The sequence below is a fragment of the Psammomys obesus genome, unplaced genomic scaffold (genome assembly GCF_907164565.1).
Source record: "Psammomys obesus unplaced genomic scaffold, mPsaObe1.curated_primary_1811, whole genome shotgun sequence".
NCBI lineage: Eukaryota > Metazoa > Chordata > Mammalia > Rodentia > Muridae > Psammomys > Psammomys obesus.
In genome coordinates this window covers 13,653,307-13,674,235 of record NW_026589732.1, presented here as the reverse complement: position 1 = coordinate 13,674,235, position 20,929 = coordinate 13,653,307, and the positions used below count along the sequence as shown (strand labels likewise).

The 20,929-nt window shown below is 44.3% G+C and overlaps 1 protein-coding gene and 1 non-coding gene across 3 annotated transcripts in view; both read right to left on the bottom strand.

Annotated features, from left to right (window-relative positions):
* LOC129675214 (paralemmin-2) overlaps nt 1-20,929 on the bottom strand; it is a 271,653-nt gene that overhangs the window by 6,982 nt on the left and 243,742 nt on the right. For both annotated transcript variants that reach the window (XM_055605232.1, XM_055605233.1), the window contains exons 5-6: nt 14,239-14,353; nt 13,238-13,259 (exon numbers count right to left, since the gene is read on the bottom strand). In XM_055605232.1, coding sequence (XP_055461207.1) covers nt 13,238-13,259; nt 14,239-14,353 — 137 coding nt within the window. The remainder of the gene's footprint in view (nt 1-13,237; nt 13,260-14,238; nt 14,354-20,929) is intronic.
* Nucleotides 6,005-6,111, bottom strand: LOC129675374 (U6 spliceosomal RNA). The gene has a single exon (XR_008719913.1). It is a non-coding gene; the product is annotated as a U6 spliceosomal RNA (small nuclear RNA).

Here is a 20,929-nt window from a genome sequence, read left to right as displayed (position 1 = left end):
TCATGAAAGTTTCACTGAGAGGTTGCCTAGAGTCTGGATGGACACTTTTAGTGCATAACAGATTCAGTTGTTGCTTTCCAAACCTTGTACACGGACATCAGTAGGAATAGAGCGTGTAAAACAGTTTTATATCTTCCACTATTTCAGTAAGACAGCTGGGTAGTGTGTCTATTTTACTAACAAAGAATAGGGGCCAATGTGACTCTAAAGAAACACAAACCAGTAGCTGTTTTGGTGCTTTGATTTGGAGCCTTAGTTCTCCCCATACCCAAACGACAGAAACCTTTGTGATGGCCTAGGGCTTTGGAAAGCCCAGAGAGATGGGTCTGAGTAGCAGATAATACTCAGTTCTGGTTCAGACTCATTCCCAGGCTCGTCTTTACCTCTGGCAAACAGAGAGCAATTGTGAGGGCATAAGCTGCCTAACACAGAAAGCAAGAGTACCTGATGCAGGTGAGAGGAGGAGCAGTCAGCAGGACCAGTCCAAGCACACAAGGCTGTGACCCACAAGAGTGGAAAATTCCATCACAGTTCAATCCCTTGATACAGGCTTGAACTCCCTGCTCACTTCCTTTGCCCCACAGATGCCACAGAATCGTGGGGAATGGCCAAGGTTCATGTGCAAATAGAAGCATCACATGCCTCACTGTCATTTGTCAGTTCGACAGGCAGTGTTGGAAGAGGCAGAAAGACAGTGAATCTGAACATGCACCCAGTTCATACCATCATTGGGCCTTATCATTCCTCATTTACACAGTGTTGGGGCAGCCTGGGATTGTCCGTGAGCCAGTGTGTGTGAAATACACAGGAGAGCATATGCTTGGCTTACTCAGCAAATATACCTACGCGCCATCTTATCCCTCTAGGCACATGGTTTTGGACATGCATGTGTGTTTAGATCTTCTCTTGAGGTGGGTCATGTGAGGTTGGCCATTGTGATATTAATAATGAAACGAGGAAATTAATTCTGAGTAGATTTTCCTTCTCATCCAAAAGGTCAATCTTTTACTTCAAACACCAGGAATGAAAAATGTTTCTGATTCAGTTGTTTTCCCAAGAGACCTTACTATTCTGTAGCATAATAGGATGTTTATAACTTAATAGTTGCATGTAAATAGTTAAATCACTAACTAGCATACACATAAATTAAAAGACAGTTTGCAACAGTTTATCATATTTTATGAGAAAACAGAAGGAGGAAATTCAAAGGTTCCTAACATGAAAAAAAGGGTCAATGTTTATACAAGGACGAAAATACTGATATTCTTGATCTTATTTATTTATTTATTTATTTATTTATTTATTTATTTATTTATTTATTTATTTATGCAGTATTCTGCCTGCGTGTGTGCCTGCAGGCAAAAAGAGGGCACCAGATCTCACTATAGATGGTTGTGAGCCACCATGTGGTTGCTGAGAACTGAACTCAGGACGTTTGGAGAACAGCCCGTGCTCTTAACCTCTGAGTCATCTCTCCAGCCCCAAAGTTCTGACTTTTAAGAGGAGAGATACTAAATCCCATAACAGTGTGAAAACTTAACTGTAGAGACAGTTTTCAAAGAGCAGAGACCACCAAGTGCTAGTACGGAACCATCACACTGAAACTATACCGTAGAATCTCATTTTTGTTTTAGTTCAAAGTCTCTAGAAAAACTAGGTAAAGTTGGAGATAAAGTACAGCTAGATCACAAAGATTCTGTGTATCTGTGGACAAGCTGTAAACATGTGCTCTGGGTAATGACTAAACATGCCCACAGGTGCTGATTTAAGGTTGCCAAGTCCAAGAGATCTCTAATGATGTCTGTAACCTCAGTGCCCTGACTCTGGTTACAACCTGTAACATTTTTATTAGTAAAACAGTGAAAACGAGTGTCTGCTTTTCCTAGTTGAGGTGGAAGTAAGCTGAGAAGAAGAGTGAGCTTGTGAGGTACCGAATTCACAACCAAAATAGAGCCCAACAACAGCAAAAAGAGTTTTCAAATGGTTAAAACCTTTGATTCAGATCTGCTGCAGAAGCACGAGATACAAACACGAGTGCTTCTGACTTAGAAATGGGAACGCACACAAGAGCCCTAGATGCTAAATCATGACGTCATTCCTGCGGTGGCACTGGAAACCCCCAACACTCAGGAGAGATGATTTACCATGAGGAGATGTTAATGGTCATGTCAGATAGACAAAGGGCAGAAAGACACAGAGCTCCTTATTTTCTCTCTTGAGAGTAAGCGATGAAAGCGTTCAGTGGGGGCTGGGGAGACGGCTCAGTTGGTAAAGTAGTAGCTTTGCAAGCATGAGGGCCCAAGTTTGGATCCCCAGCGTTAACGCAGAAGTGAGGTGTCCCGGTGGGTGGGTACCTCTGATTCTAGTGCTGAGGAGCTGGAGGCAGAAGGACTTCCGGGGTTTGTTGGTCAGCCGGTCCAGCCGAATCAATTACTACCAGGTTTGGGGGAAAAAAAACTGTCTCAAAAAATAAGACAGAAAATGATCGGAGAAGACACGTGGCTTCAATTTCCAACCTCTATACACACGTGCACCCACCCCAACAGAAGCATCTGAAGGCCCTTCTATGGGAAACGCATGGAAGCAACGAAGGTTAACAACTGCGTGTTTAGTTGGAAGCATCCAGACACAGCCTTGTCATGGAATTGACAACGAGGCTGAGTGGGGTCGCCCGCAAAAACAATGCTGAGGCTTCACCTTGGACAAGGTAGCTGAACAGCTGCGGCTATTGATCCCACAGGCTGTGAGAGAGGATCTTGGTCTAGGCCAGAGTATGCCAGAGGGCTCTGAGTATCTTTTAGAAGACCAGAGACAGAGTGTGCTATGTTTGGGGGTGTTGGAAATTTTGTCAGAATAATCAAGAGACAATGTCATAAAGGGTTCCAGCTACAGAATAAGGACCAAAAGGTGGAAGATGAGATAGAAAAATGACAGTCCTATCAGGGGAGGTGTTCTAATAGAACCAACTGGAGAGGGAATGGGCCACTAGGACAGAGGCTATGCTCTGATCACCAAGGGCTATGACTGTGGCTTGAGGGCTCCAGGGTTCTGTTTAGATAGGGGCTGGAATACGGTCTCACAATTCTTACTTGTTTCTTCAATTGCCATTGAACTTACACTTTACATTGCTTGGCCATCAAGGCTGCCCCAATCCTCCCTCCCTCCCGTTCTCCCTCCATCCCTCCTTTCCTCCTTCCCTCCCTCCCTTCCTCCCTCTCTTTGTTCTTCCCTCTCTCTCTCCCTTTCTCTTTCTCACTTTACCTTTGAGACAGGGTCCTGGAATTCACTATGTACACCAGGCTATCCTCAAACCCACAGGGATCCTTCTGCCTCTGCCACCTGAGCGCCGGGATGGATTAGGGGTAGGTGCCACCACACCCAACCTCCATTTCTCCCTCTTGACATGAATTCATACATCTGTGGGCTGACTGGCCCCTTACTGGGTTCATACTTCATGACCTTTGAGGAAAAGAACTGAAAAACTTCTTGCCACAAATTGCCAGGATCGACCAGCACCAAGTTTGTAGTAACAGCTAGGAAGACCTGTGACCTTTAAACATATTATCTCAGCTGACCTTAGATATACACCCCGGGGCACCCGAAACAGTCCCCAGTGTGGGTGCTGGTGAGTCTTTTATAGCATAGCTGCAAGCTTCAGGTTCCAGCCTATCTCTCCTCTAGATCTCCAGGGATGCAGAACCCATCCCAGCTGTGGCCAGAAGTCACTTGCAACCCCCCACCGGGTTCTAGAATTCTTTAAAAGCAGCATGTAAGGAAGAGTTGAGAGATGTCTATTAGACACTGAAATTTAGTCAGTGGATATGCCACCTGTGTCAATGACTGGCTTTTGATTTTTCTTTTATTAAAATAAAGAGGAACGTGTTGCTTCAAAAAATATTCAGGTTGACCCATATAGGTTTACTCTGGTTTAATAGCCCATGATTATCTTGTTTTATTAACTATGTCATTATGAGGCTTATTTTAAACATGAATTTAGCTCCAGTGTATAAGTCAAAAGCCAGTGTTCATATTTGAATGCACCTGCACTAACTGCAACTCAGGACAATTCATTCTTTCACTCACCTGACCCATCTTACTGAGTAGAGCAAACGAGTCGGTGGAGAGATTTAATGCTTGTGTCCTTCAGTTCTGATCTCTGGGGAGAGCACATTCCTGAGCATGGCTCTTCATATTTTACACTCACAAATACAGTCTGTACAAAGTACCACTGTTTGAAACATTAACAAGAAGTGTACATTCTTTAAATTTTTGCCTTCACCCCAAATATCCTCCAATAACTGAGAACTCCAGAGAAGTAAAGACTCAGGGGAACATATTCACATTGTTTGAAGAGCTCCAGTCTCAAAAGACTCTTGCAATAGATTCATAATCTTTGAAAAACCCTCTTACCCAGCCTCAATTCCAGCCCTCAACCCAGACTTTCAGGATGTGAAACATCGGCGAGAAAAACAAAACAAACAAACAAACAAACAAACAAAAAAGAAAAAAACCTAGAGACACCTTAAAAGCAGACATACACACAATGACTACAAATACTAGAAAAATATGTCCCCTTCCCACCAAAGCTGGAGGAATAATGCCCTATGACTTCTTTACAACTTCCTCTTAGTGGTCCTCAGTTACCTGTGGGGCCAGCGGCTGCCCCCTGTGGCCACTGTCTGTGACACATCTGAAAGTGGGCTAGGGACGAGCCTCCCTGTTTGAGGCCAACAGGATGTCCATCTCACAAACCAAGCTCAGAGAAGCACAAGCCCCCTGGACAGTCCTGGCGTCACAGCCAAAAGGTCCCTGGACTTACCAGCCACTGTGCTGGCCCCTTCCTGCCCTGGTGCTGGATCTGCGGTAGGTGAACAGATTGGCAGGCCAGGAAGCCGACTGCGAGGAAGCATAACTAACTGCATCTGGTAGCAGAAAACAGAATACAACAGACACAGTGTTGGGAGGCCCGGCGGGTTCACTGACCAGAGAGCAGCTTTCCTGCCCTACATAGTGGCCCAAAAGGCGGCCACTGGAAGCAGGATCAGAATCAGCAAACCGGACATTTGCCCAATGGCTGGAAATCAGCAGAGAAGCTGAGGCAGGAGGGATCCTGGCCAGAAAGCTTAAGCCCTAGGGTTATCTTATATATGGGAAGAATTATCAGAAAGATGTGGAGTCTAGGACCATAAGCTTAATGGTGGAAAGGAGCAAAAAGTGAGCCACTTAGAGGCATTATGACCTAGGTATAGGTAACCAAACATGAGACACCACACTGAAATTTGCATGGATCAGTATGTGCCCTTTCTCTTCTTACCACACAGAGTTACTCTTTGTTTTCCCTGCAAAGCTGGTGCTGAATGCAGGGCCTTGTATATGCTAGACAAGCTGGATACACTGACACCCTCCAGTAGACAAAAGTAAGAGTGACTACTGCTGCCCCTCTGGGCTGCTCTCACCCATCGGAAACTACCAAATGGGGTCCTCATCCTTTAAAGACCAACTATGTCCCTATTGCCAAAACTATTTCCTGAAATTTTGAAATCATGTTTGAACACTATATTTTAATCCAAAACACCTCTTCTTGACAAAGTGAAGGTTTTTTTTTTGTTTGTTTGTTGTTGTTGTTGTTTAAAGAAAGTGAAGTTTTAAGAAAATAAGTTACTGTGCTTAAAATAATAGAGTCTGACTCATTTGCAACCCCTAAATACTAATGAAACTAGTTAGTTTTTGAAGTGGGTCTACGGCTAGCATATTACTCTAGTCTTCTTTTGGCAAAAAAAAATATTTAAATGCATAAATGATTTTTAAAAATTATAAAAGCTATAGCACATGTTTGTGGTCTTGGCCTGATCATTCCCAGACAACTAAATGTAAATGCCTTCAAGTGTTTGCTCTGACTTTCCCTATTACTTTCCCTTCCAAGTTGTTAGCACTATTATTTGTTTTCTCTCTAATTCTTTCTTTCTTTTTCTCATTTATTTATTTAATCACTTTACATCCCCCCCAAAATATGGAATGCTCAAGAATTTGAGTGTCATCCTTGCGCGGGGGCCAAGCTAATTTTCTCAGTATTGTTCCAATTTTAGTATATATGCTGTCATGGAAGAGAGCTCTTCTCTCTAATTCTTTACGCTGTCCCAACCATTATCATCACCACTTTTCTGAATCACAAAGCCAAGGATCTACTTCTGTGTGCCCTCTCAGACTCAGCCCTGTGGAATTGGCTCTGTGCATGGCGTTCTACTCATCCTCTGCATCCTACACATCCTACACACTCTAAGGGCCTCCCCTCCTCCATGTCACTCTCAGGATAAAGCCGTGTCTTCTAGGTTAAGAATATCTACACTTGCACTACAGCACTGTACTCCCGAATTCTAGTCTAAATACATTTCTTATGACTCCTAGCTGCCTTTCCTTCCCTATTGGATTAAAAAAGCCAATGAAAACAGAGACTACTCCCAGCTCATCACTACTTCCTTGGGGCCCAGTCCCGCTCCAAGTGTGTACTCAACATATACTGTTAAATAAGTGAAATCATCGTGTGTGTCTCTGCTCTTGAGGTTCTCGGTGTTGTGTAGTAAAGATATAAAGACCATCCACGGAAAGATCTAGAACCTGAAGCAAAGCAGAATGCAAGGTCATGGGGGAAGGAAATTTCTGAATGAGTTGAAAACCAATCCATTCTAAAGATTTTTAAATGAGTTATCTCCAAAGTAAAATTTCTTCACATATAAAAAATGGGTTTAATATATATTTAGCTTAGCCAATCCACTGTGTTTATTGATACATAGAGACTATAGAGTATATTAATCTATATCAAATCAACATCAAATTTTGGAAATAGAGATTTGTGGCTCTCCCATCAACTGTATTATCTAGCTTATGTAGCCCCTGATTTTATCAATAAAATAAATACAAGGAGAGTGGGGGAAAAGTCAAATATATTGCCTGAACTAGAAGCAGAATTTTCTGAGATATATTCATTCATAAGACCACTTTTTATACACACTAAAGCAAATTCCAGAATTTATCCTATGATTTTGCTACTTCAGGCCTAGGTTCCAAATAACACCACCACTGTTAGCGCAGCAGAGGAAACATTGCTGTTCTTGGGTAAACACCTTGACGAGCCCACTAGCTGGTGAGATACAAAGGGGATGAACACTGGCAGGTATGCCAAGGTATCGGAAGAGAAAAAGAAAGCCCTGGAGAGAAACAAAGGAAACTGGGTATCTCTCAGAGAGAAGCAGGAAAGCACTGAAGGAAGATGCTAGAAAGCTGAGTTCTGTACTATGTTACTCCTTTTCATGCCTCATGGTTAAGTCTGAGGATCTTGGAGCATCACTTATTGGGAGTTGACATAACGACTCCCTGTGTCTTTGCACTGAAGTTCTCACCGTCATCTCAGGATCAACATGCCCTGACAGAATCTGTACTACTGCTCGTCTGTAGCTTCTCCACTATGCTGTTGGTGGCTTACTGCCTACATTTCACTCAGGATCCTGGATGGTAGACTTAACTCCTTCCACTTTTGGCATCCATCAGTCCTTTGCCTATTCTACATCTCATACCTTTCCTAATCTTTAAAAAATGTATATGTGTGTCTTGAGTGTATTCATGGATGCTTCCATAGAGGGTAGAAGAGGTTGTCAGGTGACCACCTCCGTCACTCTCCATTTATTCCTTTAAGACAAGGTCTCTCCATGAGACAGAAGGCTTGCATTTTCTTGGATAGGCTGGAAGTTAGAAAACCTCAACAATCTTTCTGTTTTATCACCCCTTGGAGCTGGGATGACAGAGTGGTTATGTTGGGTCTGGGATCTGAATTTTAGTTCTCATCATTGCAGAGCCCATGCTCTTAGCTGCTGAGTCATCTCTCTAGCTCCCTACTGTCCTTTTTCCTATTATGTTGCTTTAGTTCTGGTAGATCTTTTTCTTGCTCCCCCAGTTCTTTCTTTTAGCTTCCACACTGGAAAGACCTATAAACAGACAGTAGACTAGGATCAATTCCACTCTATGACAACCAAGCTCACCTATGAGTCTGAACAGTGCAGGGTGTACTGCACTGGATATTGGACCATTGTTCTTAGGGCAAAGGTGGAAGTTCTCTAAGACAATGGACTTTTTCATATCAACCATGTAGGACAAAAAAATAGAACATGATATAGATATGGAATCTTAGCTTTTGGGAGGGTAAGCAGGAACACTGCCATAAATTCAAGCCAGCCGGGGCTACCTACCGAGTTCCAGGCCAGCCCAAGCTACAGAGAAACACCCTGTCTTACAATAATAATAGCAGCAATAAAAGCTCAGGCAGATAATGGCAGTGCATGCCTGTACTCTCAGTACTCAGAAGTCAGAGGCAGGAGGATTGCCATAAGCTTGAGGCCAGGCTACTGTATGTAGAATGCCAGCCTAGACAGGGCTACAGTCTAAGACTAGCTCAAACCATTCCCCAAACCAAACAAAAGAAGAAACAGGACACAAGGACAGGGTGGAAAGAGTTTGGACTTGGGTCAGGTTTGTATTTCCTTTTCTCTCTCTCCAGCTTTGCAGGCACTGGAGCCTGGATGCCAGGCAGGAAAGACAAATGTGAACGCCATTTTGCTGCAGGGAGGGAGCCGAGCAGGCAAACGGTTGTGAAGCAGCCTGGAGGGGAGTCCCTAACAGTGGGGCTGAGTAGCCATACTCATGTGGGATATTTTTCTCTAACCCTGAGCTTCTATTATTTCTGAACTAAGGTGGGAGTTGTATCGCTGCTCTCACTGTGGGGAGGTATGGAAGGAAGGATGCATGCCCCAAACAAGCACAAGGCAGGGCCAGCAGCAGTTTTCAGGGGCTGGAAACATTTTGATAACGGTGGTTCATGAACAGATGAAGCAGCTGTCTAGGACTAGAGCAAGTTAGGAGAAGGAAGATGACTATATCAGACTAGCAGACCTTTTGATTGGGACCTCAGCAAGTGTGACTTCTTCCATTCAAATGTGATAAAGGTTCAAGCCATTAGGACCAAGGAAGGCCTCAGAGACTGGTCACACATATGACTAGTACATTCTGTGTTAAATACAGGGTTGCTAGGGTGAACACTGTAGTAGCTAGAAGCAAAAGCCTCTTACAGACATCAGCTTGTGCCTCTGAAGGATCATGCTCAGGATCTGTCTTACCCTACTCTAGGAGGCTGTCCCTGGACAGATGTAAATGGAAGATGAGAGTACCTTTGTCTAATGTTCACCAGCTACAAGCCAAGGACCACAACTCGTGGAGGGCCAGGGCTACATGACTTCTGCTAGGAGACAAGGGATGGAGAGGGGGACATCAGAGGGGAACTAGAGTAGCCTCCTCAAAGCATCAAGTTCAAACTTTAGGTCGGGTGAGGTGGTGCTAACCTTTAAGCACTCCAGAGGTAGAGGCAGGTAGATCTTGGTGCACTTGAGGCCAGCCTGGACTACATGATGGGTTCCAGGACATCCAGGGCTACATAGAATGACTATGTCTTAAAATAACAACAACAACAACAACAACAAAACCCAAACAAACAAACCCAAAAAAGTACTCAACCTTATTTATCACACAGCCAGGAAGTCTTCGAAAGCTCAGCACACATCACAAACGGCCTTTAGCTGGCCTCAGTCACTAAGCTGTCCTCTTCTTGTCAAAGCGAGAGGGTCCCTGAGCATTCTCTGTGTTGTCAGAGAGTTTAGAGAACATCCCCCATGGGGCATAATCAGAGCATACCTTTGTTGCAGGAGGGCTCAAACGTGGCAGTAGTTATGAAGAACACATACAGCAACCCTGTAACCCTGCTGAGCACTCTTCTTGAAACATGACTCAATAGGCAGCCAAACGCTGAGATTTCCCTTTGGTATGGAGGGTTTGGTGTGGCCCCAGGATACCACAGACCGGGATAGGACAGGAATCTAAGATCAGTATCCAACAGCAAGAGTGAGATGGGCCCAGGATGGACATGTCCCTGTCCCTTTGTTTGTGAGGCTACAGCTTCACATTAGAACAATGATAGCAGAAAATACATGCTGTGATGGTCACTTTAACTGTCAATTTGATGTAATCTAGAATTACATCAAGGACCTAGAATCTAGAATGAGTGGGATGACAGCCTCCGTGAGGGGTTTTTCTGGATCAGGTTGGCCTACAAGCACCTTACATTTTTAGATGTATTTATTTTATTTTATGCTTATGAGTGCTTTGCCTGCATGTATTATGGGTACCACATACATGTCTGATGACCTCAGAATTCAGAAGTGGATATTGGATCTCCTGGAAGTGGAGGGCACATTGTGGGTGTTGGAAAATAAACCCAGGTCCTTTGCAAGAACAGCAAGTGCTTTTAAATACTAAACAATCAATCTCTCCAGCCCATTGAGAGATTGTCTCATGGTGATTGGTGTGGGAAGACCTGCCCACTGTGGGTGGCACCATCTCCTAGGTAGGAGATCCAGGGCTGTGTAAATGAAGAAAGGCAGCTGAGCTTGAATAAGCACGTATGTGTTCATTTCTCTCTGCTCCTCACTGTGGCTGTGGATATGATGTGACTAGCTGCTTTGACTTTTTTTTTTTTTTTTTTTTTTTTTTACTATGATGGACTGTAAGCTGAGATTGTGAGCTAACATAAACTTTTCTTCCCCTAAGCTGAGGTTTTTGGTTCTGGGTATTTTTTTTTTTCACAGCAACAGAGATGAAAGTAAAGCACATATCATAAGCAATTTATACTCAAACAAACAAAAAAAAAAAGTAAAGATAGCACATATGCAGGCTGAAGGCTCTGGTAGGTAACAATATCATTTAAATGGAGGAGGGTCATATTGAAGCTTGATCAGAAAATTGTCATCAAGGATGGAATGAACCATTTTTGATGACCAGGGCTGCAATGTCATTAAACTATCAAACACCCAGCAGTATTACCACTTCCTCTAATATGTGGGCTCATACGCAGGGAGTGCCCATTGTGTATGGTTCTGCAAACACACATACACACACATGCATGCACACACACACACACACAACACACACACACACACACACACACACACACACACCATCCTCCTTCTCCTTGGCACCCATAGGTAGAAGAGGCTGTGATTAACTCTCTGCAGCATCTACACAGTTCATATAGTCCAAGCTAGAACAAGATTTTGTAATCAGCATCTCTCTGAAACTGAGGGATTTTTTTCCAGTATCATTGTTCTAGAATAATGTCTTACTAAGCTTTAATACCAACAGTTGATCCATTCTAAGAGGGCGTCTCATTAACTTAGAATCTTTGAAACAAAGAATTTGAAAATGGTTTCTCCAAGACCCCCAAGTGAGATGTGTTGGGGCTTTTAGTCTCAGACCATGAAATGACCTAGACATGGATCGTATTCTTATTAGCATGTGCCCTTCTTCAGACTTCCTTCTTTGCTAGTAGGTGAAACTGAGGGGTAAGTCATCCAGGCTTAGCTAGAACCATAGAGGTCAGGAATCACAATGTAGGGTGACAGGTACCACCACAGAAATACCTCCTGTGGATCCCTGAAAATCATAGCCTCCTAAGACTGCCTTCTTCATCCACCTTTGGGTTTCCAAGGTCTTTTGTCAGGATGCCTCCTACCTCTGTGAATGCTTGGAGGGTGCAGAGAATACAGTAGGAAGGCTGCAGGAGAAAATGAGTGGAGGCTTCCGGGGTGCAAACGAAAGAGAGAGTGGTACCAACTTATAATATGGCTCTATTTGTGCTTGTTAAGAAGTAGACTATGCAGGCACTATGCCAGACACAGCTGGATCCTGGGCAGGACATACAGATCCCTTCCCATTCCTAACTATCAGAGAAATCACCAAGAAAGGTCCTGGTTAGAGGAAGGGATAGGAGGAAGGGGAAGGGCACGGCATGAAAGGACAACACGCCTTCTGCAGATTCGAGTAACGGTGGGTCTGTGTTCCTGCCCCAGCCCAGCCGGGCAGTATCTCCACCTCCGTGATCCTCTCAACTCTGTTGCTCTCTGTGCTATTCTCCTAGATCCCCAAGGCCTCTGCCTTCATCTGTGTCCCACACTCAAGGCACAGAAATGACCCAATCCAGTCACACCCTAGAGGGGCTGGGCTTCTCTCTTAGAAAAGTGGTTGGTCCTTTTCTCCCAGAGTTCCTGCTGGTGTGTCCTTGCTACAGGTTCTGACAACAGAAGGTTTCCTTTATGTCTTCTCAAAGATCACCTACAAGGGAGCTCAAATCAGGGCTTTTACTCACTGGGGGTAAAAATCATAATACTTTTTCTGTTGTTTATTTTACTTTTTTTTTTTCACCAGTCAGCACTGTCCTACATATAAATATCAAGTCTGTGGTCGATCCAAAAGAAATGAATTACACTCCATCATATTTTAAAAAACTATCCCCCACTTTTTTTTTTTCTGAGTGATGATGGGAAATGTTTTCATGCCAACTCCTCTGACCCCTGATCATCTTCCTGAGCTAGAGGCTGGCTGCATGAAAACCACAAGAGCAGCAGGTAGCAGCTGATGCTCCCATGAGTCTTTCCATTTCAAAGCCCATCTAGTGAGGACCAAGAGGAAAACAGCAACTTTGAATTTGTAGCTGAGGTCAGGGGACGCATCCAAGCACAGAGGCATAGTACCAAGTTCATTCTCACAGCCCAGGAAGGCAAAAGAGGGGACAGAAAGACCCGTCCCTTCCTGTCTGGCTGGAATTAGGGAGACTAGAGTCCTACTCCCACTGTCCAGGGCTTAGGGAGGTCAGATGTCATGGCAGGGAGGGAAATTATGCCTAGCCCGGTTTCCCTGGAAGGGCAGAAAAACTCTAGTGCTCTGATGATGGAGGGAAGAAAGACAAAGAAAGTGCCAGAGGCCTCAGAAGGTTTCCTAAACATCAAGTCACCTCTGATACAACTTAGTGACTCAGGGTGTTGGTCTGGTTCCTGCAAGGGACTAGCTCTGACTCCAGCACATTCTTTTGCCAACCCTTTTCAAGAAAAGTACAGACAGCAAGTGTTTCGGGGAGGCCATGGGAAGGAGAGCTAGCCAGTGTGCTAATAGAAGTACCAAATCAAGAAGCAGAGGCAATAAAGATGACAACGTGGGCCCCTGCCGGTTAGGCTGCTGCCCCTTGCCCCGGATGCTCTTAGGAAGTGTCACTTCACATGTGCCTCCTGGTGAGTCTGTCTGAATGAGAACTACTCAGCGGCCCAGGTGGAAAGCATCCTGTACAGCGAGGGCAGAGTGGACTTACCTCCATCAGCAGTGGAGAAGCTCTGTGGAGACAAAAGCAGGGCAGAGCGTCACTGCGTGTGCCTCAGGTGTCCCACCCCCAACCCCCAAACACAGACCCGGAACTTGGCCAGCAGCAGGCAAGACCCAAGCTTGTTTTCCTTCTGGGATCAGCTAAGGATTTTACATTCTCAGCTTACATGGAACGTCAATCAGTTTGAGAGAGCGTTTCAATCCTCCAGCAACCATTCTGAGTTGTGTTGGAGATACAATATTCTAATCCCACCTTTAATTTTATACAGGTTTTGTTTGTTTGTTTATTTGTTTTTATCACTGAGACAGGAGACAGAAAATGGGGTCCTGGGAAATTCAGAGCCTCAAGGCCTCTCATAGAATCATTTGTGTTTACAGAAAGGAATTCCATGAATTATATCATTTGTATCGGGATGCCCGCCCGTTTGCTACAGTGTTGCTTCTAGACTTTTCAAAAAGGAAAGACTCCACAGGCAGATTGTAATTCAAGCCACAAGAGGTCATCAAATGTGCTTAATAGGAACTGGATTTACACTTCTGGTGCCTAATCTGAAGACTTTTCAGACATTGGAGAGGTATGGGGTGTGGACAGCAAATAAATGAGATTAATTTAACAGACTTGTCTCCGTGCCTCCCGGTGAGGACAGGCCACCCTGCTGTAGGGATGACACCTGTTCCTGCCACTTCTGCCTTCTTTTCAGAGGGTATCGCTCAGACTTCTCCAGATACTGTCCAGCCCAGTGGTCCTCAACCTGTGGGTCACAACCCCTTTGTGAGCGGCATATCAGATATGCTCCGTATCAAATATTTACTTTATGATTCATAACAGCAGCAAAATTACAGTTGTGAAGTAGCAACACAATAGCTTTATGGTTGGGATCACCACAACATGAGGAGCTGAATTAAAGGGTCTCAGCGTTAGGAAGGCTTTCTCTAGGGACTGCCCCCTGATTTGGTTTAAAGAAAACCAGCTTTTTTTTTTTTCTTCACCTTCTGCAAGTCCTTGAAGGATTTCTCTGTCTCCTTCAGCTTCTCGAGGATGATCTGCTCTTGGGCAGATATCTGGGACTCCTCACTTTCGAGCACTTGTATTTCCTGCTCCAGCCTGAAAGACACATAAACAGAGCACAAGATGTTTATTGTCCTGGCATCCACTGGCAAGATAGCAGCCGTACCTCCCATTGTTCACTACACTGAGAAACCAGGGCAAGATCTTTCCATTACGGAGTGTCCTGTGCATGCAACTTTGTTGCTGGGAATACCCTGCTCAGAGAAAAACAATCGTGGGCTGCCTCCCTTGCTTCATGGCCACCACTCTGTGGCACACAACCCTGCTGATGTGTGTATCTCTTATTGAGAGGTAGGTTATGTTCACACAGCTCAGAACACACGATTGGAGGGAAACAGGTTCACATTCGCCTAGCTATTTCAGAATAATGTCTATTTTCTTAGCATAGTCAAAGGGCAAAGGGCAAAAGGCAAAGAGCAAAAGGCCAGTGTTCCTCAAGGAAGATGTGGTTGTGGCCAGATGCCTGGAGTTGCTCTCTCCCTCAGTGACCTCTAGTGCCAAATAGAGACACAATGGATGGAACAGATGCAGTTGCCACCAAGCTTCTGGATAGTTTCTTGGTTGCTACAACTATGTTGTACGCTTTCAGGAAGGAAACCTTTAGCACTGCCAAGAGACCAAGACTATTTCAAAAGAGTAGTTATGGCTGTGACTTAAGGGCAAAACTCAGTGTCTGTATTCTTCTAGTATAATAGCCAGAATACACATTAGTTTATGTTGAGCACCGTTTCAAGAACTAATTCACATGGTGTGATGGTTTTTCTTGGTTGTCAGCTTGACTACATCTGGAATGAGCTACAATCCTGAAATGGAGACATACCTGTGAGAGATTATTTTTGTTCCATTTGAAATGGGTGAATCTGCTTCTATCCTGAATCTTTGAGGCAGGAAGACACACCTTAAATCTGGGTCATACCTTCTGCTGGGAGTCCAAATAAGGACTTAGAAGAAGAAAGCTTTTGCCCTTTGCCTGTTTTGCTCTCACCTTGCTAGGACAACCATTCCTTCACTGGCATTAGAGTCTACTTCTTTGGGACTCTAGCACATACTGAAAGACCAGCTGGGAGATCCAGCCCTGTGGATTGAGTAACTACTGAATTCTCCTGTGGACAGAGCGACTAATGAGCAACACAGTCAACAACTGTTGGGTTAGCTGGACTGCAGCCTAGAAGCCATTCCAATAAATCACATATATATGTGAATGGTTTACCTGAGTTCTGCTACCCTAGATAACCTTGACTACTACACATGGGCTATTTCAGTTAACCTTTCCCAATAACTCTATGAGTAAGGAACTCCATTATGATCATCAAGGCCTGGTATGGTTTAGTACCTGTTGCAGAGCTTTGACATAAGAACTCAAGCTAGGAGGCCCCCACTCCATCCCCACTCCCAACCACTGTCCTAGCTCTTACTGCATTGGCTCCACAAGGTCTCACATTCCTTGCTACAAAACATTGCATGTTTTGGGCTACAGGGCCAGTATTGTACTGCAGCCAGGTCATTGCGGATTATGCAGAAATTTATGTCTTTGGCCTAAAAGACTCCACACTCTGGTCCTCTTGAATTCTTTGGTCTGAACTTGTAGTTCATTCATTCACCCATTGGTCATTCACTCATCCATTTTTGCTGCTAGCCATTGTTCTTGGCCATCATGAAAGCTCAGCTGCCACTGACGCCTGACTAGGTGATCTCCCTTGCTCTCCTCCTCTCCCATTGTCTCAACTCTCCTAGGAACTGGCTACCACTTAAAATGAAGAATTCAGAGTGAAATTTCTGAGAGGCAAGGGACATCAAGACACAGCAGAAACTGATTAGGTGAGGCTGCGCCATCCTCGGCCGTTTTTCCCTGGATGTAAGAAATGTTCTGCCCTCAAATGAGCACAGAGTCAGACACACTCATCTGTCTACCCAGTAGAAGTGGGAGTCATGTGACTTACAGAACCCCAAAGCATGCAATATTCCCTTACAACCTGACCCCCCACCCCAATGTTACTGTCAGGCCCAGTTCCCTTTGTGCTTAGCTCACACGGAGGATCTCTGCTTGCTCTGGTGTGCTACATTTATCTCTTCTCCAGGAAACTCAGCACACACCTAGAACCATTCTTGAGGTCTCTGTAGGTTCCCCTGCCCCTTCATTTTCCAGAGAGTCACATGTTGGAGTGATTTTCCACTGCAGCTTCTATTATTTTCTTTCTGCTGTTCTATTTGTTCTAAGACAGGGCCTCAGGGATGCGAGCCTTACTGCAAACTCCTGACTCTGCCCCCTGAGTGTCAGATTACAGGCACATACTGCTATGTCTGGCTATTGTGACTAGAACAGAAGCCTTCACATATGCTATGTAAGTACTCCACCAACTAAGTGACATCTTTAGCCCCACCTCTGAATCTTTTTTAATCCGTTATTGTTACTTGTCAGCATTCTTATCAAGTCTAATGTATGCTATAGCAGCAGCCTTCTATTGAGGTGATTTGCCTCCTGGAGGAAGCTACAGTTATTATTCGTAACTCAAGGGATGAACACTGGCATTGTTGACATCTGGCAAGTGGAGGCCAGGAAAGCTAATGAGCACCCTACAATGCACAAAACAGTCCCTGCAGAGAAGGACAACCTGGCCCCCAAATATCAACAGGCATTATTAATTTCCCCACCTGGACTAAGAGTTCATCAAGGTGGGGAGGAACACACATTCTCAGTATACAGACATTCAACGAATAATACAAAAACTGAACCTGGTTGCACAAAGGCTATGAGATGAGACAATCAGAATCCTTGAGAGCAGAGAAATTCTCCTGCAAGATTGACTAGGGAGGCTGTGTGTGGGCTGAATGCTAAATAGAATCCAAAGGAGAGGGGCTGAGTGATACAGCTCTATGAACGCAGATGTAAAACTCTTTTGCTGCCCCAAATGTTCAGCAAAATCTTCTGCATACACCTCTGCGAATTATTCTAGGGGGAAATCGATGAAAGAGTCATGAGAGCAGACTGGGCGCAACAGCCACGGGACAGCCAAAGTGGTCTGTAAATTGAAGCAGTGCAATTTCTGGGCCAGAGATGTCTCAGGCAGGGTACATGAAGCTAGCAGCCAGGTGAGTTCCAAGACTGCAAAAGGTCTCAAAAGAGAGTATCTCAGCAGGTGTCTAGGATTATTATCCTCTAAAGCAGTCCCTCCCTTGGGAACTGCAGAGACAGCTCAGTGGTTAAGAGCATTTTCTGTTCTTTCTTTCAGAGGATCTGAGTTCGAGCACCAGCACCCTTAAGTCAGTCAGGTGGTTCACAACTGCCTGTAACTCTAGCTCCAGGACTCTGATGCCCTCTTCTGTACTCCATAAACACTGTACATACACATTCACACACTCACACATTGTATATTCACATACACATATGGACACACACACACACACATATCCCTCCCTCTCACCTTTGTCTCCCTGGGAATAACTACTACTTCCCTGAACCACCAATGTTGATCTTGGCCACTGCTGTGCTTTCCTGTCTCTTTACTTAGGATCTAGCCATGTGACGTGTCTTGGACAATGGAATTAGAACAAACAAGACAAAAGCACAAACAGAGGCTTGGTAGGTTTGCATTGGGTTTATCTCCTTGCATCTCTTGGCTAGAGCCAAGAGAAGACCAGGTAACTTTGGCCTCAGAACAGATCTGAGTTTTGCACATGGTTAGAAGGCATGCCCAATCAACAACACACTGTAACACAGAGCCACTCAGCAGAATCCAGCTTACAAAAGCATCAGAAAAAACAAATAACTTTAAATTTAGGTCAATGAGTTTGAGGGAGGTTTTTTGTTTGTTTGTTTTTATTTTTGTGTCTGTTTGAGACAGTCTCTTCATGCCTCTGATTGACAGAGATCTGCCCGCATTTGTCTTTGACCCTGCTCCTGCCTCTCTCTGGGATTAAAAGCTTGAACCACCATGCCCTGCCTTTTATTTTGTTTTGATAGGGTCTTGCTACTGTAGCCCTGGCCTTGAATTTATAATCCTCCTCCGAGTGCTTCGATTCCAGGTGGACGGAATTTGTTGCATAGCACTATTGCAGTGACAACTGAGATTGGTCAAATATATGTGCGCATGTAATTATAGATTTTATATATCTATATATCTAATATACCTAATATATCTACTATACCTCTATAGCATATATCTTAATTATATTTGATATATCTGCACACAGAAATATATGTACTCATAAATTAGGTATATATTTATCTATCTCATACTGTCTAAGGCAGAAAGATTACAAAGAGCTTAAGCTACCCCCAAATCTGAATGGAAGTGGGTTACCCTTTAATGAAGATTAAAACTGAAAAAATAGAAAAGTGTCAGTCACTGGGCAATCTAAAATATAGATTATTTTAATTTTTTTCTTTTTTATGAGTTTCAATATCTGCTCAATTTTTAAAATTGTATGGTTGGTCATGTGCTGGCTCAGTGTTAGACTGCTTGCCTAGCATATGAGAAGTCCTGGCTTTGATTCCCCAGCCAGATAGCTCAGCGTGTAAAGGTGCTTGTCTCTAAGTCCGGCAAACTGAGTTTGATCCTTGGCATCCACAGAGTAGGAGGAAAGAATCGACTTCTGCAAGTTGTCCTCTGCCTTTCATGTATGCATTGTGACACGACGTGTTTCCACTCCCCAAGAAACACACACAAAGTAAATAAATAAAACTGTAATAAAAATATCACCTATTCCTTATCTAACCAGATAGTCTGATAGACAGACAATCAATCACCTTTAAAATGCCTCCTGAGAGCAACAGAACCAAAAAATCTGAACACAGGGGTCTTTCCTGAGATTGATACTCCAACCAAAGACTATGCATGGAGATAACCTAAGACCTCTGCACAGATGTAGCCCATGGCAGTTCAGTATCCAAGTGGGTTCCATTGTAATAGGAACAGGGACTGTCTCTGACATGAACTGATTGGACTGCTCTTTAATTACCTCTCCCTGAGAGGGAAGCAGCATTACCAGGCCACAGAGGAAGACAATGCAGCCACTCCTGATGAGATCTAATTGACTAGGATCAGAAGGAAGGAAAAGAAGACCTCCTGTATCAGTGGACTTGGGGAGGGGCAAGCATGCAGAGGGTGGAGGAAGGGAGGGATTGGGATGGGAGGAGGGAGGGAACCACAGGCGGGATACAAAGTGAATAAAGTGTAATTAATAAAGAATTTTAAGAAAGGCAAAAAAAATGCCTCCTGAGACCTCATGCTGAGCAGGAAGCTCCTCACTGGCTGTGGGATAAGCAGGGACCAGGGCCTTGTCTTTTTGGTGTCAAGTCAAGGAAGGGGTCAAATACTACTCTCAAACAGCTATGTAAATACAAAACTGACATTTACTGAGCATGTTTGGCTGACAGTGGAAGAAGACACTTCAAGGGATTATAAAATAAACCAAAGTTGTGTTAAATATGGCTGACATGAACACACACACGCACACACAAAACAAAACACAAAACCTACAGGAGGTTATGTCCCTAGGGAGCTTCCTTCCAGTGAAGCTGCCCCAGGGACCTTAGAATTCTCTGTGGCCCCATGACCACAGCCTGGCTTGTGTCTCCACTGCCTACTCTGTTCTTTTGGTTTCAGAGAGCTCAACTGTATGGTTCAGATGCTAAAGATTTGGGTCAGATACCTGTGCTGTTGTGTAACTGAGAAGGAAGGGAAGGCAGAGGAGAGAAACAATGAAACCAAACCTTTTGATACTGAGTTTTACCCCAAATGGAATGACTGGAGAGAAGGGAAGTCCATGTAAGCCCAAGCAAGCCAGGTCTAAGAAGCCAAGTTTCCTTACAAAATATCTGTGGCTTTGGGCACTGGATGGCCTGAGTCTCAGGGCTGGAGAACATCTCAAAAAAAGCGTCTTGAAGTTAAACATGTGGCTGTTTTGTAGTTTCATGACTGAAACCTAAGTTGGACTCTGGGTGCCAAGTAGATATTGCTGTGCTAAAAATAACAAATGGGCAGAAAGTGTAATTTATACACAAGGTTAATCAAGGCTTGACGGGCTATAGTAGGAACAGAATACCTCTGACTGACCTGCTTTGTTCCTTCTGAGCACAGACTGTAAAAGGCTGTAAGAATACAACACAGCTGTGGAGAGCTGACACAGTAGTCACGGCTAAAGGGCCTTAAAAAAATGTATCCAGCCCTCCTGAGCATCCTTGTGGAAGAGCACAAAGGACCTCTGGCTCTATAAAGTACATCCATCATCCCCCGTTTGGCATTCACTCGTGCATTCATCTATCTATGGTTATGCAAACACTTTCTCTGTTCGAGGCAATGTGCTGAGCACCAGGGACAGAAAGATAAACCACGCACAGAGTCTGCTGTGAAAAGTCTTGGTCAACTAGTGAGATTTACCCGCATAAACACACACACTAAAGCCTGAAAGGGCAACAGGAGGTTAAAGAATGGTGGGTGGTGCCTGTATGTGGTAAACCCCAAGTTGTCCGGCCCGCCTCATGGGATGAGAGCAATGAGCCTAGAAGAAATGCTCATACCACAGCTTCCACTTAGATAAGGTCGGCCGTGGAGCATGGGTGGACACTGTGTGTGTGTGTGTGTGTGTGTGTGTGTGTGTGTGTGTGTGTGT